Source organism: Cinclus cinclus, chromosome 6 (genome assembly GCF_963662255.1).
Source record: "Cinclus cinclus chromosome 6, bCinCin1.1, whole genome shotgun sequence".
Lineage (NCBI taxonomy): Eukaryota > Metazoa > Chordata > Aves > Passeriformes > Cinclidae > Cinclus > Cinclus cinclus.
Window position 1 is genome coordinate 6,509,740 of NC_085051.1, and position 27,777 is coordinate 6,537,516.

At 38.9% G+C, this 27,777-nt stretch overlaps 1 protein-coding gene across 1 annotated transcript in view; it reads right to left on the reverse strand.

Annotated features, from left to right (window-relative positions):
• The window catches only part of NELL1 (neural EGFL like 1), a 274,747-nt gene that overhangs the window by 13,067 nt on the left and 233,903 nt on the right, over positions 1-27,777 (reverse strand). The window contains exon 16 of the mRNA XM_062494129.1: positions 4,125-4,265. Within this exon, the coding sequence (XP_062350113.1) occupies positions 4,125-4,265 (141 nt within the window). The remainder of the gene's footprint in view (positions 1-4,124; positions 4,266-27,777) is intronic.

Here is a 27,777-nt window from a genome sequence, read left to right on the forward strand (position 1 = left end):
CTAAAAATACAGAAATATATAAAATTTCTAAAATACAGAAATGACTAAACACAATTACCTTGAAGACATGTAACACAACCTTCTGTCAGAATACAGTAAGATAACCTTTATTTTACAGGATAAAATCCACTGACACCAACTCATACTGTGAGCTTTAAGAAATTTTATGAGCAGAACAGAAGAATCTAGTTGGTCTTGGATACTCTACCACATGCAAACCTTTCTGCCTACGTAGCATTTCCCTACCAACAGACAGGGAAGTAATTCTCAGACATCTGGGAAGATGTCGAAGGATGGGTCCTCCTTTTGTGTGACATAGAAGGGAGAACAAACAAAATTTAGCCTACTTTGCTTTTACTTTCTAATCTAGATAAGAGAGACCACTGCAGCATACCATGGAATATATGAAAGCTTCAGGAAGAGATTTAAAGTCTATTCAGATTTGACCCACAAATACTGCTGCTCCCCACTTTTGTGGAGGACTAATAGCTGTGGAGGTTTCTTTCATGAGCTTTTGAGCCCTACCTTCTTCCAGCTCTCGTCTCCCCAAGCCAGAAACTCTAATCCTGCAGTGAGGTCTAGCTGCACTACCTTTCAGGCTGAAATAAATGGTGAATCCTATGGAGATTTGGTGGGAAGAGGATCCTTGTTAAGCTTCCCTACAAAATTTGTAGCAGTTCTTAAAGGTAAAAAACCCAAAACCTGGCAGGCACTGCTGCCTTGGTTGTTGTTCCTTCTGCATATGCAAGTCCCAGTGTAGGGACCAAGAAACACAAATCATTATGAAAAACCAGAATCAGTAAATCTGCACTCCAGGGTCTGAACAGTGCTCTACAGACTGGAAGCATCTCACTTAGAGATGGAGATTGGAAAGTATAATTTACTTTGGGTTTTCTGGGTTGTTTTTTTTTTGATTTTTTAATTTTTTTTATCAGTAGACAGTCACTAATACTGTATTACATGACAGCTCATTGTTCTTTATCAAGTATTATTGTTTCTTTATCTCAGACTGCAGCAAAGCTCCTATTACAAAATTTTTTAAAAACCAAAACAAACAAACAACACAGCAGCTGTAGCCTACGGGTTTTAATTGCCAAGCAAACTTTGGGAGCAACTTCGTATAGTAATTGTCTTCTGTCTGCAAGCAGTATTCTTAATAACGCATTGTGAAAGACCAGGGGCTTATAAAAACACTACTGTGGGAAATCAAATTACATTCTCTTAATTTGAGCCTGCTCACCCTCACTATATGAAGCTGACATGCCTGATAAAAGCTGTCTTTGGTTGGTATTTTGAGCAATAAAAGAATTTTCCCAATCTTGAAGAGGCCTGGCTAAGCCACACATTCTTATTATCCAAGCTCTGGTGCAATATTATGGCCTTCCATGCCACATCTGCTGGTTTACACAACTGTCACCTCACCAGGTGACAAACTTCACTGTGTTCTCTTTGTCAATGTGAATATAGCTTTTAGAAGCACTGAGGTATCACACTTCCCAAATAGATGCTGTTTTTCTTAATGTTTTGCAAGCACTGCAGAGATAGTGCAATGACTCAGCTCCATAACACCTACATAAAAATGGAGGGAAAAGGGGTTAACCAATATGTACATAAATGTATCCAACAAAGGCAACTGGCTGCCTGGGCTTTGGGCAATCTATCAGAGATGAGTATTCCCTCCCACTGTCTTGTGATCTTTTCTTTAGTAGTAGTAGTAGTAGTAGTAGTAGTAGTAGTAGTAGTAGTAGTAGTAGTAGTAGTAGTAGTAGTAGTGGTAGCATTTATTGTTATTATTTTGTAGGAAAGTGTTTAATCTTATTTTACTTTTGTTTTTAGCCTATTTATTGTTCTCCAATTTTGTCCTTCGGGGAAGAAGAAGAAATATTTCAAAACACACTGAAAAACTATGGCTCATACCCACCTCATGTACACAAATTCAGTATACAGTACACCAGAAAAAATAACTGTTGCTAAGCAGAGCCCTCTTTTATCTGAAACAGAGTGAAAGACACCAGCTCTGACTCTAAATGCTCCACCATGCAAGCAAGCTCTGTAATGTGACGTATTAGCTAGAACATGCAGTGTTCTCCCTCTGCTGTTTTACCCAATTCTCAGTTGCATTTTAAAATAAACATCATGGTTTCATATTTGTCATATGGGATAGCAGAATCTTCCAAATAATGTTTAATTATTTTATTTTGTTATACTGGTGAAGCAAACTGGTTTATTTCTCTTCCTCACTGATACCCTGCAGCAGATGGTTCAGAGAAGCTATTTCATTAAAATAAACCCACTAATTTCACATTCTGTTCACAACTTGCATATGGCAAGATAAGCACCTCACCTCACAAACTTCCAGGATGCTGTGCAGGTCAAAATGAGGGCAGTGTGTTTTTAAAAAATCTTATTCCTCCAGTCTCCATCAGAACACAGAACATCTGGGGCTTCTTTTTGTGGTGCCCAACCCTTCAACAGTGATTCAGTGCAAGCAATACTGACCTTCCCAGCAGCTGAGCCTACCTGGGGGTCATCCACAGCCTTGCCTATGTGTCTGTCTTCTCCTGACATCAGATTGGTTCTTGATCTTCTACTTTCCAAATCAGCTACAGGAGGTAGGAGGGATGGGGCTCCCCATGTGAGTGGTACAAGTAAGCATCAGAAATGTTATAAAAATGCCTCTTACCCCCAGCTGCCCCAGAGCTATTTAAAGGTTATGTCATGTTGCTTTGACTTTTCATTAAGAATGTATTTTCAACACTGTTCCATTTACTGCACATTTTACAACATTCAAAAAAACCAGAGGACAACCCTTAACATTTGAGAATTTGTTTAGAAATACATCATTTTCATCTATTTTATCTATGGAATCATGAAAGGCTGTAAAATTTGCCATTTTTTGCACACTCACCCTCTGAAGAAGTTCACTGCTGTGATTTTACTGAGCTCCCCATCAGCATAGGACAATGTGTAAAATGCTAACTTAGCTGTACAATCTACAAAATATTGCTTCGAAAATCATTATCATTCCTCTGCATTTTAAAAATATGATACTACCTTATCCCAAGGACTTGTAATAGTCAGAATTCATAAGATATGGGAATGTGTGTTACAAGTAAATTTCTATTTTTTTGGTTACAAATTGTTATTTTAATTATAGACTTTAAACCATAGAAAACTTTGAAGTTATGGACAGGATAAATGAAACTTATAGCATGAAGAAACAGAAAAGAAGAAGAGCTTTTATAGAAAACTCATCTAACTGACTAGAGATGAAGTAACTGAAATTCCAAAGAAAGGACATAACACTAGGAGCCAGTTGATCAGTATCTCTATGGAAGTTAAAACAGTATCCCTACTAAACAGTTTTAAACTCACCTGGTAAAATACAACATAGAAATTATGTATAAAGCAAATAACTGAAAAGGTGGAAAAACTGTAAGGCAAGGGTAAGGCAGAATTACCATCTCCACCATGGTTTTACTGACTTGCTGTAGCGGGACCCAGAGTCCTACAGCCAGTGAGGGCACACAGACTGCAGGAGCCAGCATTGACTCCTCATCCTTTGTCCTCTCATAGAAACAACTGACAAACTCCTCTGCACCCATGAAAAATCCCTCTCTGTTCATTCTCTTGGGACTTTATCCTGCAACTAGTGGGTACAGAGAATTTGATGTTATTTGCGTAACTCTAAAAATTAGATTATGAAGATGCTGAAAATGAAAACAAGCAAACCAAAGCAGCATGGACATACCACAGATACGATCTTCTATCACTCTGTTGAAACCTGGAATTGGAAAACCACCTCTTCCCCTTTTGTGGCCAATTTTGCTCCCCAGCAAGCCCACTTCCACTTCAGATTTCACAGACCCTTGCTCTGATACATGGAGCAGCGCAGTAGGTCACACTCTGGATCTCCCTCCTGCGGGAACCCCTCGGGACAGTGAGGTGCCAGGTCCAGCACCCTGCATGGCCAGGGGTGCTGACAGACAGACAGACAGACAGACAGACACCCTCGGTGCACCCCGTTCTGGCCTGAGACACAGCCACTGCTCAGGAACCCGACAGCCACTTGGGAATACCATGCACAAGGAAGGAATAAAAAGGCTCTGCTGATTATTGCTTACCAACACAGGACTCCCCGGAAGGAGAATAGCTTCCATTGTCATGGAAACCGCTTCTGCACTCACAGTGGTACCACCCTGGGAGGTTAACACAGCGTGAATGGTTGTGACACTCAATGATCCCCTCTGCACACTCATCAATATCTGCCTCAGAGAAAAACACAAGCCAGCCAGGAAATTAATTTCCTTTGACACCAATACTGTAGGTTTGTTTTTGTTTTTTTTTTTTTTTAATCTTATTGTTTGGAGGTTTTTTTAAAGATTTCCTTCAATAGGTGGATCAAGGCTTATTACAGTTCCAAACAACAGACATTTGAAGTATGACTCACTTTAACAACAATAAAAAAATAACAATAATACATCGTGTAATCTGTTACAGACAAGACATTCTTCTACACCATGATTTGTTGAAGATGCAAAGCAACATGCAGATTTTTTGTTCCTTGTTTGTTTATTTTTTATGTTGGGGATTTTTGTTTGCTTTTTTAACTCAGAAATTACATTTGTGCATTTAAAGCGTTGTAGAACAGGCTGCCCACTGAAAAGGCAGTTTCAGCAATATTCTTGCTTTAAAAAACTGCATGTGCCAGAACACCTTGGAAAGAAAAGGCGTTTTTTTCAGGATTTGTGTTTCCAGCATTCAGCTGCGATACTGGCAGCTATCTGGAACTGAAGGTGCTCAGAACACTTCACAAACACTAGTTAATCTCTTTTGTTTATATGATCAAAATAAATACCTAGTACAAGTGTAATAGCGTGTGACAAACTGAAAAAGCAGTCAACGTTTCAGCTGAAATAAAACATTTAGCTGGAATAGAGTGAGGCAAATGACAGCAAGTCTGTAGCAATGGAAAGATACAGCATGATGTGAACACCCTGCTGAGTTTCAATAACTGTGCTGTTTTTATGAAGGGGTTTCTCAAATTTCTGTAACATGTTTAATAGAGACTTCGTAATTGCCAGTAACCTTGGCTAATCATGGCTGGCACCTGGCTGCTTCTCCCCTTTGAGCATTTTTCAGCATATTTTGTAGGGTTGTAATTAAAATTAGCAAATTAATTATATGTTAACCTTGTGGTAATTTAAGAAGCCATTATATTTTCATTCCTCTATTCAGCTCAAGCTTTTTTTTATTTTTCTTCTCCTTTTTAAAATTTTCTTTAATTTTGGAGCTTTCAGCTGGGTAACTTATCAATTAAAGGAGACTCAAATTATTCCCAAATAATTGCCATTTTCACCCACTGAGATTTTTATTTTTTTTTTGCATACTTACCATGTACATAAAATTGTGCACACCAAACCAAAAAAACTTGGTGAAAATAGGTTCGGAAGCTACATTTAGCTCCACAAGCACCAAAGGACAAATGTCTCATGATCCTGTTGCAAGACTGATGCAAGACTAAGGTGATTAACTAACCACAGAATGTAGCTTTTATCTCAATTTTCAAAATACATGCACCAATATGGTTTTGTGGACTGCACTGGAGTCATGTTGATGTATGTGGAAATCGATTTGAATGAAGTATCCTTCAACACAATCCCATTTTCTTACATCTCACAAGCAACACCATAGAGAAGTTCGATTTCTCCTCATTTCAGTAACAATATTTTTTCTTGTTGAAATATGTCTGAGAAACCTAAAAAAATGCCGTTTTTCCAGGATTCATGTTTGCCCTCACTCAAGCGTGAGCTAAGTTATCTACATAACAGGATCATAAACAGTATTTATTTCTAGCTTTATTCAGCTCCCATCTAACAATAAAGTCATTTTTAAATGCTTTAAGATCTGTCACTACTGCCACCTTTTCTGTGCTTTGTACTTTGTGGAAGCTAATTTTAGTGTTAAAACACTGCACGAATCTGGCTGTCCATCAACGGCGAGTGCTGCTTGCAAACTCAGACACTTTCAATTCATTACAGCAAATGGAATTTATAACCATGATCTTCTCACATGTCATGGCTGATGAAACACGTTTAATCCTATTTGGAAAGTGAATGACTTTGCTAGTGCAGGTCAATTGCAAATGAATCCTTCTTCTTACCTTCCTTTCTTTCCCAGAGTTGGATTGGAGAATGTTTCTGTTCAAAGACTGTTTCCTTGTGTCAGTCCTGTACTGGACTTCTAACCATTCAATTCTACATTTTTAATTTACAAAATTAATAGAGTGTTCCTGAAGTTCATTTCTAAACTTAAGCCCTTTCAGAAGTATATAATTTAGGCTCATGGCAAAGGACACTAACTAGCAGGCTACTTTTCAGAAAGTCTGTCTGCCAGAATACCAAAACTAAGCAGTACTTTACTCAGTGGAAGAAAAGCCATTAAGTTATGTCTCTACATTACGTCAAAAAGTAAAATAATACATAGAAGTCTTTCAGGACTAGATGACTTTACTGTGGCAGTACCATACCTGTTACAGTTTTTGTTCCCTGATGTGTAGGGAGACACTAACCAATTTCTTCAGCCAGCAGAGCTAGGAAAAAAAGACTTGCTTTCAGTTTTACAGGTTCTTCCTTTACTTCCTTGACCTCCTTTAACCACTGGAGCTATTCCAGCATTGTCCGACCCACACTGGGGGCAGTGGGCAAATGACAAGAAAAGCTATGTGAGCTTTTTGGGAAAATCTGCCATGACAGACGCACTGGTGTGGAAGCAACTAGTAATAACTCTTCAAGATCTACCACCTACCACTACCTCTTCTCTTCAGATTAAGCTCAGCACTCCTCCTTGCTCCCCAGCCCAGCTTTCTCCTACATGCAGGTGCTGGATACACCTGGTAGGCGGGAGGATGGTGCAGGAGGGAGAATGGGGAAGCAATTCTCCTTCTGCTTGTGCAGCAGTTTAGGATTCCTTTGGCATCACATCATCAGCAGCACCATGTGATGTGATGTACATGAAGAGTGGTATCAACAAGGAAAACCCTTAATGGCATCTCTGTTTATCCAGCACCTTACTGTTTCTTGAAATGCTGCACATAAACATGAAAAGAGTTTGAAACAGCATGATGAGCTCTGTAAGCTTCTCCTATGATCTCGTGCATTGTTTACAGCATGTGTATAAACACAGGTCTCCAGGAACAGAAAAACATTGTGGATGTTCTAGAAACTGAGATTTAGGATGCTCAAAATACCAAAAGGGAAAAGCAAATAACAGCTTTATAAAATGGTGTGTCATACACCATGGCATTATTTAGTTCATTTAATAGACCCTCCTGGACATCCTATGTCTTTCCAAAACACCTTTTTTGAGCATTTCTTCTGCACAGAAAAATGTTGATATACATGACAGCCAGTTCAGGGAATTAGAATCAATTCACTTCTCTTCCATCATTGCCTTTCTATCTTTAGATTCTAGCACCATATTTGCATACTTGCCTCAGGATAAAAGTCTTTCTATCCACCTCTGGTTTGGGGTTTTACAATAGATTTTGAGTTAGATACACACTATTTTTGTGTGTTTTGTGTGTTTACCAGAATGTGCTATACCTAGTTTCTTCTTAAAGCTATGTTAAGCTGAAATGAAAGTGTATAATTCTGACCCGTGAGTGAGAACAGCGTAGAAATTCTAATCTTTCTCAAAAGAGCACATTAAAACCTGATCAGAAATTCTGTTACTTCACAAAGGCCAAAGAAACAACTGGTGTGCATTTTCTGGCTCTGTTCCCATGCTGTAAGTGCTGCCTTCCCTCAGTGCTCCTGGCAGCAGGAGGGGCAGTTTTGTATGGGCTTGGTTCATGTCTTTGTTAGTATCTAGACAGTCTAAAACCGAGTGCTTGTGAGAAACTGCCAATTTAATGTTTCCTTGGGAAGTGAAAAGTTTCATAATCTTAACTTTCCTCTGCAGTCTCTGGATAAATATCTGTGCTACCTTTGCATTAAGGGTAGTATTTTTCATTTGTTGTTCTAATACTACATAAGACATGGCTGCTCTCACCACTATGACACTATTTTTGTAGTTTTTTCCATTCAAGCCTTGTTATAATGTCCATGTAAAAGGAGATCTCATACAAACCACCCTGTTGCCTGCTTTTACCCCACTCAGTCATTTAACTGCCATTAGCAGAGAGTTGTTAATGGATCTGGCAACACTCCACTAGAGTGGCTTTGCAAATGTTCATAAATGGCACATTTTTGCATTGGAGAATAAAGGTACCAGTTAGTTTCGTATAAGCTCTTGCAGGATATTAATCCTGTCCTTTAAGGACAGATCTGTAATTTTTACTTTTAGCAGCTTCGTGCATTATTCATAAAGGTATTTACACAGACAAGATAAAATAGGATAATTTATCTCAAAATAAAACACAATGGCTTCAGAACCCTGTGAAAAAGTAAAATTAAAATAATTCAATCTTTTCTAATGCCCCAGCACATTTAAGTCACTGTGTGATAATACTAAAAGGAAAACTGTTCAGTGTCATGTAACAGCTAGCAACCTACAATTTCAATGAGACAGAAGAGTTTTATTGTAAAAGTGTCTATTCATCAAATCATTATTGTATTCTTTTTCATGCAAAAAATACACATTCCTTATCTTTAGTTTCCAGCGACTAGAAGACCTACAAGCAGGAAAAGTGTGTACTTAACAAGGAAGGATCACACAGGTCTCAAGTTTCTGAATTAAAATTGTACCTTGAAAGCTGACTCCCTTGCTTCCAGAGCATTTCAGCTGTTTTCCACATCACAGCATTTTTTCTTCAACATAAAAACACCAGAAAAATTCACCCAGCCAACTGAGGCATTAGTTATATTTAAAATGCAGCCTCCTCTCATCTCCTGCTCCAGCCTAAGCCTCACTTCCAGAAGACAGAGATAGCAAGGAAGGGGTGGCACTGACAGCACTATGCAAACAATGTCCCTGCTGCAAAGGATTCATTCAACTATTTCAAATAAACCCTGAAAGCAAAGACAGCTACTTCAGATGAGAACAGATGAAAAAAATCTTTTTCTCTCTAAAAAACTCCAACGAACCCTCCCATGTGCCTACCTCTACAGTTTTACATAAACTTATAAAAAGGCCGAATTTTATCCTTTATTATTAACCTTTATATTTTTATATCATTGAATCTCTTTATTAGCTCTGACAATTCACTACAAGAGGGTCCTGCCTGTATTTTTAAACATATGCAATACAAAGCAGAATTACAGTGCCAGAATCCACCCTTAAAGGCTGCTACATTCTCCCAGCCTTTAGGAGAGGCTAAACCACTCTGACCTTGTCACAGGTTTGCAACCCAGTGTGCCTGGAATACCAAGGATACAGCTGGTACTGCAATTTAGATGTCAAACAAATGGTAACTTAGAGAACACAGATAGCTCCCTAATTAAGTTACATTTGAATAATGACTAGTGGCTGTTGCTCAGCCTCATGGGGCCACTTCCTTCTCAAGACAACAGAGATACAAAAAACCAGGAAGGACAGGAAAGACATCTGTCTGAGAACTAACTACTGGCATTTTTAATAATCAATTTTTAGTTTCACAGCTGTAAGTATCTCAGGTGATGGAGACTGCCCTCACCTCTGCCTCAAGTCAGCAGCAAGCTTTGGAATAACTGCTTAGGAAATTTTTCCTTGACATTTAGCCTCCTTTCTAGCTATATTCATTTTTACTCATTAGGAGATTCTGGACAAACAGTTAACACCGAATAACATATTCCTCTCTGTCCAGTAGTCATGGCTGTTTTCACAGACAGATTTTAATTGCATTATATTTACATTGGCCTTCGCAGTTCCTTCTTGGGCAGGAATAGTTTTGCCTGTATAAATGGTATGGGCTTTGGTCCATTTTCCTACTTTGAGGACACAGTGGTAAACCATAAAAATTTTACATTTGTTAAGATAGTGAATCAAACACATCCATGAATGATCATATCCACACAAATAGTTTAATAGCACTTTATGGCTTTCAGGGATGAAATGTTTGTCCACCATCCTTTATAATTAAAGAACAGCTGTAATATGTTCTACTGTAAAATTCTGGACTGGTATAAAGATTTTTAATCATCTGAAACTCATATGCAAATTCAGAATGATGAGCTCACCAAGAACAAATGGAATTAAACCAGTATCAGAATAACACAGACTAGCTGTACCAGCATTTTTAAAGACTAATTCTTTTAATATATGACATCTAATTTGTTGAAATTCATTTTAGCACTTTATATACTTACACACAGTCCAAAGATGATGTCTTTATGATTTTAGTGCATGTCTCTCTCATACCCTCCTAATCATTGATTTCCATACTAAATATGCAGGACACTTGGAGTATGCAACTGAAAGATCCTGGATCATTCAAATAAATCTCACTTCACATGACTGGAGTTGAAATAATTTTTTCTTGTCATATTTAAAGATTACTGGGTGATTTAGGACATAAGAACCAGAATGAGACATTTCAGTAGAAAGCCTAAGAACTATTTCATATTTGAAAATATGAATATTTCAGTATTGCATTTGAGTTTTCATAGCAAACAGGATTTTAATTATCACTCCACCACAATTAGTGGGTTAAGTTTCAACCTGAGGCAGAGACTTTCTGTCAAATTTGAGGCTGATGGTCAATATGTCTCTCAAACTATATCATCTTGAAAACAGCAGGGCTACTAGCCCAGCATTTAATGTATTCCAGCTCTTGGAACAACAGTGCCAATCAAGAATAATGTAGCTGGTTTGAAGATGGGCATGGGGAATACACAGGTCAAAAGAACCTGTTTGCCAACTCCAGCCATTACTGAACGAATGACACTGAAGGACAGAAGTTCAGCTCACTGCCTACTAACACCTCATACCTGCTGGCAGTATCCCACAGTTCTCCTGGAATGTCCTTACTCTTTTTTACATTATGCTGTTCCTAAACATACCAGAGCATTTTGTCAGGACTTCAAATTTAGTATTTTCCTACCTATTTAGGAACACTGTATGGTCTTCATGCCACAGTTATCAAAGTAAATCAATCTGGTAGCAATGCTGCAGAGAAACTGAACTGCAGACCACTAGTAAATCATGGGCACCAAGATTTAATTTATATAATATATATTAATATATATTTATTGGTAGAGAGATATAACGTGCAACTAACGGATGAGATAAATAAGGCAGAGAGATATCCTTTCCAAAGATGTCCAAAGCCAAACTTTGCGAAACTTCTTAATTTGTAATTCCAGTCCACTGTCTGGCCATTTAGGCCACCATTCTCTATTCCCTATAAAATATTCTCAAACAACTAGGTAAAGGTAAGGCCAACCTTTGCTACCTTCATGATTTGTGAACACAAGCTTTACTTTTTTAAGAATATTCAGCATCTTCATCCACGATTGCTAATTCAATTAAATTGTGTTGCTGGAATTGTATCTGCATATATTATATATAAACAACTATTCAGAATATTAGATATGCATACTAGAATAAAATGAAAACCAAGATCAATATAAGAAGTCTGTTGTGTTAATGGAGCCCTCAGCACACAGAGGTATTCTTGTACACAGCCAGGATCATACAAATTTTTAAAAAGAAAGTTCAAACCCATTCCTAAAGCAAACTACTTTCAGATGCACAGCTGCTTTAAGCGTATTGAAAGCATTACTGCTGTAAATTCAGATTAATTCAATTTACAATGACTGGCAAAACCATACTAAAAACTTACTACAGACTGCACAATTACATTTCAGAAAATCTGCATGGCAAAATACATTAAGTATCTTATTAAAAGACTAATATATCAATGAGAATAAAAATTACTTTCAGCAAGAAAAGATCACAAAATTTAAGAATAATCACCTAAAGAGAAAAGATGTTACAACAAAATAGCTGATGGGTGCCAGCCAGCTGGAACACAGCTTGGCACGGAAGGAACTGGGGGTCCTGGTGGACAACAAGTTGAACATGAACCAAAAAGATGACTCTGCTGTGAAGAAAGTGGATGATGCTTTCAGCTGCATTAAATAAAGTATTGCCAGCAGGGTGAGGGAGGTGATCCTTCTCACTGCTCAGCTGGTGAGGCCACACCTCAAGTATTGGAGCCAGTTCTGACCTCCCCAGCACAAGAGAGAGATGAACAGCAGTGCACAGACCAGCCTTGGAGCACGAGGATAAATAACAGACTGGAGCATCTCACAGGAGGAAAGGCTGAGAGAGCTGGGCTGTTTAGCCTGGAGAGGAGAAGGCTCGGAGGGGATCCTACAGACACATACAATACCCAAAGGCAAAATGCCAAGAGGATGGAGCCAGGCTCTTCTCAGCAGTGCCCAGTGACAGGACCAGGGCCCACGGGCACGAACTGAAACACAGCAGGGCCCATCTGAACATCAGGAAACACTCCTGCAGTGCGAGGCTGCCCAGGGAAGCTGTGGAGTCTCCATCCTTGGAGATATTCAAAAGCCATCTGGATATGGCCCTGGGCAACTGGCTCCAGGTGACCATAACTGAGCAGTGGAGTGGACAAGGTGACTCCCAGAGGTCCCTTCCCATCTCAGCCATTCTGCCAATCTCTGATTCTGCCTCAGAAGGAATGCTTGAATGAAAACTGTTGAACTACACCACAGGCCGCAGATTGTTACAGCAGAGGCACAAAAGATTAATGAAATCTCTTATAAAAGAGGACACTGACAAACAGCATTCTCCACCCAACTTACCAACTGCCTGCAACCCAGTGCACTGCACAAAAGAAAACATTCAGGTGACATTGGCTCTATATAAAAAAGCTTCATGGATGAACCTCAGCATCATTACCTGGTGCCATCAGACTACTTCCAGGTACAATGCATAAGCGATGTATCACTCCTTCTAGCACTTGAAATGCTATGTTTCAACATCAAAGAGTGATAGAAATAGCCCATTATCTTACCTAGAACATCCCATGACAGAGAATAGATGTTCCCTTCCACAAATTCTTCAGTGATTTGCCTCAACCAATTTTAGAACAACTTACATGATGAATCCTCCCCCACTTCATTGAGAAGATTATATTGCACAGTAGTCCACAATGTAGGAAGTTCTTTTGATTAATTTGAGCCCTTCTATAAATGAGTATATCAAAACAGTACTTGTCAAAACAATTTCACTGCTAACAGGAGGCAGCAGCTGATGAGAAAAAAATAAAGAGCACATTTTCTTCACTGTGGCTGGGGTGACTAAGTGTCAGTCATTCTCCTTAAAATTCCCATGTATACCATTGCGCCAAAGGGCACAAGAAGCAAATCCAAATTACAGTCTTAGATTATAATAGTGTGCACACCCTATAGCACCCCTGAGAATTTAATAATAATGAGAAATATTCTCAATTAGTTTTTTTTAAATCTTGAACTGATTAACAGCTTCAGAAAAGCATTTTCATTCATACAGTAATAAATTCTCCCAAGGAAGCGAATCCCCAAACAAGCAGTATAAAATGAGCTCTTGAAATCACAAGCAGAATAATGTAAAGCTCTCTGCATCCCTAATTAGGGATGAAAATGGTTCAGGAAGGGCTGATCAATGAAGTGCAAATGATAAAAATGCACACTTTTGGAGAATGTGTGAACACAGTTTCATAAAAAGATGAAATCTGTGGTGGGTCTTCCACACAGCACACTGAATTGCAACTGCTCTCATCAAGGGAAGATCCCCAGCTGCTTTGGAACATACATATTTATTTCTGATAGTAAGAAGGGTGCAAAAAAAGACCCTGTAATAGATACCAAATAACAGAAGCCTGGAAGGGTTGCTTAAGAGAAGTCAAGACTCTTGCACCACTTTGTCTATCTCCTTGTGTTCGTTACACAAGTAAAAGGCATTTTCTATTTTGTCTGTGTGAACTTTCTCCAGCCCCACCACCTTCCATCTGTTACCCACCGCCCCCTCCACTAGTGCAGTTAAATTTATCCATGTTCCCAAATCTGTCACACCATGTGCACAGCCATAAAAAGTGCTTTGGTGCCATGATTCCCCATGCACAACCCAGGACGTTCGAGAAACACAAAAAAAGTGTGCATTCCCAGTTAAACCGGGCAGTGCCACATTTCACTTCACTACATAATCAGAGCAAACAAGTTGCAAAAAAACCTAGTAAAACTTTTCTAAACCAACACAACATATCCACTAACACCTTCAGAATGAAGGTGAGGATTCACCTCAGATGCTCGACTGCCCTGTGCAACCTCAGGAGTCAATGAGCTGATACAGACTTTAAAATACCAAGTGCTTAGTGTCTTCTGTTTTCTTCAGCACCTCAAATCAGAATTTGTTCCAGTGTTAAAACTTATTTGTTCTGTATAACACATTTAAAAATTGTAAACATTTATATGTACTTTCATCAAGCTAGAAAGATTCCACCCCAGAAGACTCAAAATTCCAAAAGGCTTAAAATCCTTCTTAAAGTGAACTTCTATTTCATATGCACTTCTAAATCTAGTTTAGGAGAGTCAAGTGTGCTAGTGTCCATACAAGCACAATGCTGCATCCAGTATTTATTTCAGGTGAAAAACTCAGTCTTCACTGTTACCTTTCTTTTTATGTAGTGCCATGAATCTTTCCAAATAAATAAGAAGTGCCTTATTCCTTAGCATAAAATGTGCTTTTTGAAAGCAAATGCTTTCTCTTTCAATGTTAATTACAGATTGAATTTTTAACTTCACTAAACCATTAGCTGTGACTTTGATCAGACCCCAGTTTCCCCAGCCTGGGTGCTGCTTCAGACATCAATAGTTCTAATTAAACCAACTCTGAGATATGGCTACATCATTTCTCTGAGCAATTAAAAATGTGCAACTGAAATAAGTAGAAAATCTTGAAAGCCAGTGGACTCATACAATAATAATAATAATAATAATAACAACAATGTTATTGTTATTATACATTGCACTTCTATACTGTCCTTCATCCTGTGATCTCAAAATACTTCTTAATAGCACAATACTTTGATATGAAAAGAAAAATAGAAAAAGCCTCTGTTTATTTGATTATCTGAAAGGGGTTTAATTATTCATGATGAAGATACAGTCACTGCTTGCTGCATGAACAAGACCTCCACTCACTAAAGCCACACATTTATCCAAATTGGTTTTTGGTCCTTCATTTCATTAAATTAATGAAGTTTTAGTATACCTAAGTCAAATTCAATTGTTTTCATTAGCATTTCCAAAGGAAGGAGTTCCTCATAGTAGCTGGTTTTACAATTTGAAGACTACAATAGAATTTACTCTCTTCAAATGCACTAACCTATAGAAGAAGTGTTCTCAAAAAATGTATCTGTGAAAGCTGGCACATAGATTTTACTGGATTTTAGGAGGATCACCTTGAACTATTAGGATCTCAAAGAGCTACATGGTTTCAATATTAGTGTTTGGGGGCTTGGGGTGGCAGGAAAGACTTGGTGAATTTGGCTGGATGAGTAAATTTGGGATTAGAAGCAACAGCTACTTGGGGTTTAACACTGGGGCTACTACTGTCCCTGTGTCTGATCTTCAAAAATCTGTTTCTGTTTATCTGCAAGCAAGTATTTTTGAATACTACAAAAACCTTTCGTAGCTCTTCATATACAATGCAGCTAGTATGTAGACAAAAAAAAAAAGAATATACAAAATGCTATCATTTTACAAAGAGATTTCATATATGGATATAAGTATATGCACAGTCTGTGTTTCAGAGCTTCATTATCAGTGAAATGAGGTTGATCAGTAGCACAGAGGATACCAAAACATAAAAAGTGGGCACTTCTTAAAAAAAGATATCCCATGCCTATTTATGCGTTTAGGAGCAAGACTGACTTCGAGGAGGAAAAAAAGTCAGTGTAAACAGAGCACTTATCCTGTTCCTTTAGATTTCTTTCCTTAATTGCACTGGATATGCACCTTCATAGACTGTGGTCTCCATCCTGCACGTTAGATCCAGATCAGAGAATGGGTGAGGTGAGCCAATCCCCACAGTGTGACAACTGTGACTCATGTCACAAACATGGACAGCAGCAGTGGTGGCTTAGCCACAAACATCAGAGGCTGTGAGCAAGAGTTGTAGGGGAAACAGTTCTGCAGTAGGAAATATTACCTCAGCCAACAAATAGCAACAGACAGTGGGAATTACTCTTAGGGCCACATGAAATCACCTAATATATCTCAGTCTGCAAGATTTAAATCACTTGAGAGTCAGTAAAAAAGATGCTTACTGCCTGACAGTGACTTAGGACAATGGTGGCTCTTAAAATAGATGAGCAGTAAGTACCAGTAAAGCATGTGGCATGCAACTGGCAAGGAACCTGGGACCACCAAAGCAGAATATAAAATATCTGGCTTTCCAAAACACGGTTTACACAGATTGTGAAACACAGCAGAGAAAAAGTAAAATGAGATATGTGCATTTTACTTGGTTCTTAATATGTGCCAACTGAAAAATCCTGACTGCCATCCAAATTTATGAAATACTGTAAAAGAAGATGCCTATTTTACCTATCCTTCAATTATCTAACATATTACCCCAAAATTCACCAGACTTTTAGATGCTAATCTTATTTTCTATAATGTCAAGTCAAAATATCAATTTTGTATTTTTCTTTAAGATGGGGTTGTCTATTACACTTCTATGGATATTTTCTTAATAAAACTGCCTTATTTTCCAGTAACAGGAATAATTTATTTCAAACCACATCATCAGTGGAGAGTTGGGTACTTTCAGGCTACAATTTATCTAACACCTCCTTCAGATGCTTCCTTAGGAGAAGATGCATCATGCATTAGAAACACCTATTTCTCTCCACTCACTCTAACAAGAGGTTTAGCTGACTACCTCAAGGCAGAGAGCCACGAGCTCTCTCATTAGAACAGGTTAAGAATAACTCTATTTCAGCTGGCAAAGCATGAATCTACATGAGAAAGAATCAGTGACAACTGTGCCAAAGGGGTCTGAGAATGTAAAAATGTAAATTACGTGTCAGAATCACAGACTAATTCAGACTGGCTGCTGTGTCAGAGGTCTCTGCTGTATCTAGCAGGGTCCATGGCGGAGGCAAACCAGAGCTGCTGAGCTCAGAGCTGGAGGTTTAGAGGTGCTCCTGTTCCCTTCCTGTTTAGAGGTGTCCCCTGGAGACGTCACGCCCTCCTCGGCTGATGTGCTTCTGTAGGAGCAGCAGTAACAACAGAGCACACCAGCTGAGAGGAACAGCTCCAGACACCCATGGGAGGCCACTTCTCAGAAAGCTGAACATAAATTTGGAGGGCTCATCTTCGGGGCATGTAGACAAGTAAGCTACTGTGGCTGTTTTGGCCTCTTTAATGGTCCAGTGGGAAACCTTGGATGGAGAGAAAGAGTTTAAAAACTATGAAAACAGGTTTTCTAACAATGCTTTAAGGGAGATGTGTTTTACAGTAAGCCTGCTTTTTATTTTCCTTTCATCCATTTTTGTATCTTCCTGCTTTGTTCCCTCCTTTTTATTTTCTGATATAGAATAAAAAGATCATGTGACAATACAAAGAAAAGTTAACACAAGGAAGAATATTCCATACACAAAGCAACACAAACACTGCCATTTCACAGACCATGCTTTCAGCTTTGTCCTAGGCTGGCTCTTTTTTGGTTGCTTTGACTATTCCAGAAAAGTACTCCTACTCTTTCAAAGTCAAACAACCTACACATGTTCTGCTGGCAAAAACTTGATCCAAGTTTCTTGCCTTCTTGCACCTGCCAGTGATCACTCATCACCTCGTTTGAATTTTTTTTCCCCACTAAGACCTGTGTAACAGTTTTTGGCCTAAGCACACATAGAACATCACTCCATTTCCAGGATGGGACTAGAATCTTCTGAACTACTTTAAGAGCTTTCATATTTTATAATCCTTCTCATCAGAGTTTAAATTTTTACCTTCATTTATACTGCTTTTAGTCAAGGGTGTCTCTTTTAGCCCTGTTAGAATACTGAAAACATGAAATGAGAACTGGGCTTCCTAGGAAGAACTGAATATTTATGTCTTTATTTTTCAGGTTCACCATGATGCTTAAAAGATATTTTAAAAATAAAATTGCTTCCTCCATTAAAGGCCATCAAAATAGTACACAGTGTGCAAAGAAATCCCTTTTCCAATTGCTGCCAGCCCTGGAGCTATCTACAGCAGGTATCTCATGACACACAGTAACACAGGCAAGGACAAAGAGGGTGCCCTTGAGCACAAACATTGGACTTACTTTAAGGAGCAGAATTTCCAGAGAGAAGTTTTTCAAGAACCTAACCCTGGCTGTGTCAAAACCAGAGAGCATATTGTGGTGAAAACCAGTTCAGCATTCAATTTCAAACTGCTGTGCATTCACCTTGACAGGACAACTGTAAAGGTACCATATTCCCCAACACAATTCCCATTCTGATGTGGAGATAGAGGACCATATTTAAGCTCCATAGCCTGCACTTTCAGGAAGGAGATGCAATCCCCTAGAGTGCTACCTTCCAAATATCTCATGTCTTTAAAAAAAAATAAAATAAAAATCAAAAAACCAAAAACTCAGGATAGAAAACTGTATTGTGAGTGAAAATTCCGGGGTTTTTTTTCTTTTTTTTTTTTTCATTTGTTGTTGTTGTTGGTTTGTTTTTTGAGTTTTTTTTTGTTTGTTTGTTTTGGTTTTGTTGTTTTGTTTTTGGTTTTTTTTTACTACATCAAAGCATGTCCTGTTTGTTGCAAAGGTGCAGTTTGGTATTTGGATCAAAGCATCTCCTGGCTCTGCTGTATTGAAGCTAAGTGTCAAACTGTTTCACCACAACACTTATAAGAAATGCTTTGATGTACTTACATATATATATATGTGTGTGTGTGTGTGTAAAGAACTTTACTTAGGTAATTAGTGACCTGTAATATTTTAAAAACAGTTTACCCAACTATGATTTCTCACTATGATATGTCACTGAAGCTACCCCATCCACTGTTACATCTTACTGGGCAAAATGGAAAAACCTCTAAAGTAACCTTGTGAAATGCAGACATTTCCTGTGGAGGGGTATTTGATGTGTCCATCTGAAAATGCTGTGCAGGAGAACAATGACAGGGCTAAAGCACATCACTCAGGTGCCTTCTGATTAAATTAGAGTTGAGGGACATGCTCACCCTGAGCCAAGCATCAGGACGACAAGAAACGGTGCATGAAGAACTGGCCAGGAGCCTGTGATGAGATGCCCATAAGAACAAGTCCACAGAACTATCTCCCACCCCTGGTTAATTGTGTCTGTGCAGGCTAACATCAAATCATACCTGATCTCATTCCAAAACAAGTGCTTCCAAAAGATGACAAAAAAGCGGGGATCCCAAATTCCCTCGCTGGATACCAGACCTGGGTCTGCTCTCCAGCACAAAGAGCAGCTCCTGCATCTGTAAGGGAAGAGAGCACATCCCTCCCAGAACATCAGACTTATTCCCAGCCCCTCCCAGCTCCGGGGGGGGCAATTTGCCTTCCCATCAGGACTCCAGAACAGGGCACACGTTCAACTACACTGGGATGTGTAGGAAGGGAAATCAAAACACTCAACTGAACATGTGTCAGTCTTGGATCTCCGGGGAGAACAATTTCCAGCTATTTTGTACTGGGTTTGTGTGGCCAGGATTTGGTAGTAAGGAGGCAACAGGGGTGGCTTCTGTGAGAAGCTGCCAAAAGCTTCCCCCATGTCCAGCAGATCCAGTCCCTGGGGGCTCCAAGATGGATGTGGCTGGATCCTGCTCTGATTTTATTAGTAATAATTTCTCTAACTTGAGTTTGCTGTGCCTGTGCTGGTATTTGGTGAGAGATCTCTCCCTGTCTTCATCTCAACTCGTGAACCCTTCATTAAATTTTCTCTCCCCTGTCCAGCTGTGGAGGGGAGCAAGAAAGAGGCTCTGATTCTGAGGAGCTCCGTTGGTAAGAGCAGTGCTGGTAACACCACAGTGATTCAATCCACGTGTGGACCATTCACTTAAGAGCTGGACTTGATGAACCTTGTGGGTCCCTTCCAACTCAGAATGTTCTGTGACCTGGTGGGTGCCTGACAGGATCAACCCAGTACAGACAAATCTCTTTGCAATCTCATTGTTTTTCTCTGTAAAAAAGATTAGAAAGTCAATTTCAGGCTTCATATAAAGAGTCTTGAAAATGTTATTAAAAATAAATCCAATATCGTAATATTGATAGTACTATTATTAATAATTCTCCTAATTTTTTAGTTCTGCTTCATAGTTCCAACACATGACTAGAAGTGAGGAAGAGTGCATTCTTGTTTTAGTTCTACAGAGGAACCACTCTGAAGCTGCTGAGAAACAAAGATCAAGTTGACAGTTTTTCCTTCTACCTTGAAACAGTTTTCCAAGAGAACTGAATAGACTTTCAAATGCAATTGATCAGTTTGATTGCTCAGACTCACATTAAGTATTGCTCTGATTATTCACCACCTCCTTAATTGTCTACACTACCCTTTTTAGCAAACCACTATATTGTTTTTTTTCTGATTCTAAATATCTCCTTTGGTTCTACAGCTCATAAAATTCTGCTTCTTGAACAGCATAATGCAATTGCTTTATCTTTTTTTCTGCTTCTTCTAAAGCTTGTAGTCTCCATTGATTTATAATTGCTCACCATTGACTATATTGATAGTTAGAGACAATTTACTGATATACATTAGCACAGGGACAGAAAAACAGTTGTCTATTTCAAGAACTTATTGAAAATATATCTGAAGAATGTCAGAAAATCACTGATCTATATTCTGAAGCACTGGTTGTCAAATACTGTTTCTGCTTACATTAAAAAAAACCTGATAAATCATGTTTCTCATCATTACCTTTTGAAAATTTATTTTGTAAGGATTTTAAACTCTTATTTTTTTCACATTACATCTTAACACAGTATATAGTCTTTGTGCAGACACAAAGGATTTTAATTAATTTTGGTTTCTTAAGATAATTTGGGCTGTTGCTTCTTGTTACAGTTTTTCCAATTTGTACTATAATTTCATGGCTCAACACTAATACACGCACTAGTGCCTCTGTTAGGCCATGAAAAGCTAACATGAGAAGAAAGAAATAACATTCCAACAGCAATACTGAAGATGAAATTTTAGTATTCCCATTCCTGAAGAATTTCTGGAAGTATTTTCAGATTCACAGGACAACATACTTCAAAACATACCAAAACTTAGCCTTTGGCACACACAACTTTTCTCTAAAAGTAAATTCCAACTTCTTAGCTGCATCAAGAACTAATCATTCACCCAACACATTACAGGTATTTGCCGTAATATACATTTCACAGATGGAGAAAAATGAGCCTGGAGCGATGAGGGAAGCACCTCCAGTCACTTAAGTTAGTGGCCTAGTCAGGACTAAAATCTATATTCTATGGATTTATTTCCTGACAGCAGACTTTAAATTACATGACTGCAGCAACACTTTGTAAATATGACAGTTTGGATCACGCTTAATAATTAATATACGACTTGAAATTCTATTAAGCAGCCGGAACAAAATTTGTAATCCAGAAAAGACTGGACTATTTCATAGATAGAAAAGAGACTACCTTTCACTCCTGTTATTGGGTACTAAATTAAATGCCTTGTCTTTGCTAGGTATAAGTAACTTCCTATTTGCATTATAATTATACTGTGAAACTTTCTTTGGATAATGAATTAAGTTTAGGGAGCAGCATTTTGGCCCTTTAATCTCTTGAGAAGCAAAGGGATGGAAACAAGGTGGCCAGAAAGAGAAAAGAGAAAATAAGAACAAATGGTGAGGTTACAAAAAGCATGTCTGAAACAAAGATAATAATTAAGACCAGCCCCAAAGAGCTGATAAAGATATATTTCCATGTATTACTACTCCTAATAAATAACAAATTTCAACTCTGAAATGAGCCTACTTGTAAAACTTTCTTTTAAGACTGTTCCATGCCTCGCTGTTTCAGCTCCAACAGCCACAAATTATTCCATCTACACAGAAAGGATGATACTTCAAGGCAACTAGGAGCACCCTTGGCCTCTTTCCCTAGCCCACTGGAATTTCTCAACTTTTTAAAAATGAGAAAAAAAAGCAGAAAGGAAAGTATTCTGGTGCTCGAGTCCTACTGCTGCCTGAGCCACTGACCTGCTGGTAACGACAGACATTATTATTTGAATTTATGTCCTGCAAAGACTATTTGGGGAGGGGGAGAGGAGCATTCCTCTCAATCCTCAGGCCGCATGTGCGAGACAGGGAGAGATGAGCAGTGGAGGTGTAGCCATCCCTGGATTAAACAGTTACTGCTGGGGGCCAGCAGAGGCATGCCACCACCCTCCTAGGAATCTAGGTTCATGTTTATCACCCTGAGCAAACTGGTCTGTATTGGTTTCTGCAGAGTAGAACACCAACATCAGCAGACCTTAAAAGGGACCCTCCCTCACACCCTTCTCTGGGAGGAGGGGAGATGTGCCACACCTCAAGCACAGGGAGTCATCCTAAATCTAAAATCTGACATTAAAAATATTAATAGCCACTCTGTAAGCCACGTGCAGCCAGAAACAGAAATGCTCTGCCTAATGTCTCTGACCAAAAGCAGAAGCTACAGTTGGGTCAAGGGTGCGTTTCCAAGAGCCCAACTCCATGGCAGGATTTGTGGAGCACTCTAAGTTAGCTGGCTCACAATAAAGCTTATTTTGGAGTTGTAGTTACAATGGCTTTAGCATGAAGTACAGGGCTGGGCATCCCTGGGACGGTAAATTGGATACATATGGAAGCAGAACTTTTGGCTTCTAGGACACTCTACATGTGAAAACAGGAGCATTCACAGACATACAAATACAGAATTTAATGAGGAACTACACAGTAGGATATCTAACTTTACTTCTTCACAACCCCATTAGAAATTACTAAACTGCCTTAGAGATCCATGCTTTTCCAACTATGCCATCCCAGTATACTCAGCAATAAAACCAGAGTAACAATACCCTTAGAGTTCATGAAAGCTTACAGATTAAAAAAATGAGAACTGGAGAAGGTTATTTCTTTAACTATTTGGCTTGGAGCTCATCTCCTCTATTTTTATGAAAGACATGGGAAAGGAGGCAGGACTTTGGTTGGTAAGACTGGTACAACTTTGGGAAGCACTGCCAATGCTAGGAAATACTGGAATTCCCTTGTGAAATAAAGGAAAAGTCTTGCCTAACAGAAATGGAATGAAAAGTAATGATATAATGTACTTTGTGATTCTCCTCGAGAGTCTAGCAATAATAAGTATTTCTACCGAAAGTTGGGAAATTATCAGTGAGAAATTACTGGGGAGGATGAAGATCATGTTAATCAATCAGAGGATGATAGGATAAGGAAGATTAGCTTTGTTCAAAAAGGCAAAAGCTATCTAGAATTTATCAACAGAAGCATTTGCAACAACCACATAAAACTATTAATGCCACGAATCAAGCCACAGTGATGCTTATCTCAATAAAATTCTTTTTCAGCTCTGCTCAAGAATTAAAAAAAAAAAAAGGCAAGAAGAGAAAAGAGGCTGTAGGACATATAGGACATACAACAATCTATTCTATGAAACGTAGAATAGAATGATCCTCACTTATTTCTCCTGGCACAATCAGGAGGAGCTATTCCTTTATGTAAACTCATTAGGACAAGTCATAAAATGGTGGGGTTTTTTTTCATTTTAGAGGAAGAATGGCAAGTGGCAGAACACCAACAGAAGTGAGTGTTAACTATCAGGAGTAAGTCTTGAATGGAAATCAGTAAAGACTCTAGCCATAAGAAAGCAATGTCTGAAATGTCTTTGCAAACTGAGGAGCAAGATAATAACTTTTTATTTTTAAAGAAATAGCTATTTTTAGGACGGATCTGACAAATCCATAAAGAGGACTATGTGACACAGACTCCCATGGTAAGTAGGAACTAAATTAGATCATCTGAATGCTCCTAGTGCAGCTATAAAATCCTAGAGACTTTGTTATTTTATTAATAATATTTGTAAATATACAATAGAATTCTAAAGGAGGCAATGCTGTTTATTCTTCATGGTATCAGATACCACATGGCAAGCCCTGAGCCATTTTCTTTTTCCTGTCTGAACAGAACTTGCCTGATTTCCATTGTAATTTTATTCTTTGTTATCAAATCCTCGCCATCACGTACCAAGAACCCTTGCTTCTTCCCAGACCAGCCGAACAGCACTTTGAATACAAAACATGGGCTTCTTTCAGACAGCAGGACACAGGAAAGGAAAACTAATTCTGATTCAACATGTATTTTTCAAAAATGTTTGTTGCAAGTGCAACTTCTCCTGCAATGCTGCTGGGAACCAGACAGATCTGGCTGGATATAAACCTCATCTCCTCCAAGTAACTACCTTCTCCTTCACATGAGACCCAATAGATCGTAAAAGCTAATTTAAAAACATTACAATTTCTTGTTCAAATGTGCAATTAAGAAGAGAAATGAAGATTGAGATTAGCAATGGCAGAAGATCTCTAAACTTTATATTACACAATTAACATTTTAAATAGAGTGGGTCAAAATAGCTAGGTTTTTTAGTTGTTTGCAATGTTGGAAAGTGAAACAACCATGCTTCAGGTCAAATAATGCTTCATTTATATTTTAGCATTATTTTAATGTTTTCAAGGGTTTGCAAAAGCTGTTTCACACTGAAAATGGGGAACATTTGCAGAGGTTTCCAATGCTGCTCCTAAGCTTACAAACAGATACAAAAATCACAATGGACTCTTACATCTGGAATAGCCATACAGGAAATATCGGTGTGTTGTCAATTACTGTCTCTGCGCAGGGAGATTTTTTCTCCTGGAAACAGCTCATTTGATCAGCAGTACCCCTGCCTACTGAAATGAATGGAAGTTCAGGGTTACAAATGATCATCTCACAATGCTCATTAAGAGAACTGCTGAGCAGCAGTGTCATACAGAAATATTCTGATTTATTTAGCAGAAAGTGGGTAAATAATGCAGGCCAATTTTCAAGAAATTAGTAGAGACAAACTAGAGTTGAGTCATTATGCTCACGCTGTTCTACCTTGAACATTTTTGCTGGCCCAGATCCTCTTGCCTGACCATCCATGCTGGGAGAACTAAGCAGCAGAGCAAGACCTGGAGCAGCCCACACAGTCTGAGTGTGATGCCATACCAGGATGAAATCAGAGCCATCACCACTGTGTACCCTTTCCTGATGTTCACATTCCTGAGAGGGTCTTACCTACTGTATTTTGTCCACCAAAAGACCAGCTAACAAGCTTAATGGCAATGTGGATGAACTGCAGATCTGGAGGAGACTATAGCAAAAATGATGGATTTTTGATCCTAGAATACATGGATTCAAGGCAATGGGGGGAGGGGGGAATAATACACAGATAAATATAAACTGAATATACTGAAGAGAACTGAAGTAGTATGCTAAGTTACAGCAAAATAGATTTAAGATATTAAGTCTCAAGTTCCTGTTCTGTTACTGACTTCAGCAAACTGACTTCAGGGAGCGAGAAAATACTCATTTCCTTACACACCTCACATTACTGTAGTGTTCTGGTAAATGCAGCTAACTGGGAAGGAAGAAAAAGCAATAGACATTCCTTAATTTAGATCTTGGCATCAAAGAAAGGAGGAGCTAAATGCCCCAGATACTGTGTCTAAAATTCTCTCTGGACTGCTGGGAGATACATTTATATATTCCACTATGAATTTAAGCACAGTTTGATACTTATAAAAAACTTCCTAAGGCAATAACTCAGTAGCCCACCACAGCCAGCTTGGCAGGATTCTCTTTTATTTCAGCTTTTCACCTCCGTTTTCCCAAGGTATCTCACAAATCACAAGGTGTCTGGAATTTTGTTGAAGAACTATCCCATTAAACTGTTTTACCTCAGAGAACAGTTTGCCAGCTCCCTAGAATCAGGATCTCAAAAATTTCCTGAGCAGAGGATTACACTTTGTTCAGCCAGGTTCACAGATGAAGTATGAACTGTGTCAAGGAGGAACATCAATAGAAGAAAGAAAAAAATTAATCCAAAGATTCCTAGAAAATACACTCCACTCTTACTCATTACTGCCAACTAACTCAATGAAGTTACACTAGGGTAAAACCAGTTTGATCAGACTTTCCCTCAAAGTCAGCAATACGTTTCATCCCATTTTAAGGCAGTTCTTTTTTTTTATTTGGTACCTTTTTATTTGGTAAATAGCAATTTTACAAGTATTAAGTGCCAAATGCCACAAACCACACATACATAAAATGGAATATATAAATTATATCACAAGATATTGAAGGATATCTCCATGACATTTTCACTGAAGAAACGGACAAGCTCTGTTATTGTCTAGAAAGCTGTCTGTTAACTCCTAGGTAACATGTGGTTCAGAATTAAAATAACACAAGCATATTCCATTTACATTTTTAATGAATTTTGTGGCGGAAAGAAACACAAGCTCTTGTACGTGAGCAGCAATGAGTGAGAAGAATCAGAAAAGAGAGTGAACTTTTAACAACAAATCTGGCCAACACAGAGGTAGTATAGAAAAAGGTAAAAAAGAAATCCATCCCCCATACCACCACTCACACTTCTCAACTGCTAAGAGGTCACTTGGTTCCTAGAGTGCAGCAATCCTGTAAAGGTGGTGTTAATCATGAGTGTATGCCCTTTCTCACCACCTCTCCTACGAGGAACATTTGTGAGTTGAGGTTGTTCACCCTGGAGAGGAAAAGCCTCCTTGAGGATCTTATTGTGGCTTTTCAATAATTGCAGGTGGCCTGCAAGAAAGATGGGGGATAAGACTGTTGTGACAGGACAAGGAGTAATAGTTTTAAACTAAAAAAGGGTCAATTTAGATTAGGTATAAGGATAAAGTTTTTTATGCCAAGGATGGCAAAACACTAGAAGAGGTTGCACAGAGAGGTGGTGCCCCATCCTTGGGAACATTCAAGGGCACGTGGGACAGGGCCCTGAGCAACCTGATCTAGTTGAGGATGTCCCTGTTCACTGCAGGGGCTTTAGACTAGATGAGCTTTAAAGACCCCTTCCAACCCCAACCATTCTATGGTTTCCTGGTGAAAGCATTCAAGCAGTACTGTACCTACGAAGCAGTCCTAGACTGGCTGAAAAGGATGCCTTTTTGAGAGGAGGTTTACGAAATACCTCTTGCTGCTTCTCTACTATTATTTGTCTCTTCTAAGCACTGCCAGGAGGAGAATTAAAAATTCTTCCCTCTTCCTCCCATCTCAGAGAGGCAACAGATGCCTCACTTAGCTGCAGAATGCCACTGCCTCTCCACGGGGGAATGGTGGGGAGCACCAGCCCTGCTGTGGTTCTTGGCTTGACTGAAACGCAACCCCAGCTCTACTCATGGGAGGGGAAAAGGAGGAGTGCTCCTACCTCCCCAGAACAGCACCAAGAGCAGCAGACCCGCAGAGTGTCTCTCTGCAGAGCAAACAAGGCAAACCTTTTGAGGTGTCACCTTCCACCTGGGCTGGCCTTACAAGAGACAGAAAGAAAATTCAGTGTAAGGCAAGCCTGAAGCCTAACCTGCTATTGGGGCTGGTCCTGTAAAAGAAGAAATGCTGTTATGATTGAACCATCAAAACTTCTGGTTACAACTTGGCAGCGGTTTGCGTATGAGCAGGCGATACCTTAAAAACCAATATATTTCCTTCTTTTATTATGGAGGTAAAAAACAGTAAAGCACGCATTTTGGACTTTTTGTATTAGTGAAAGAAA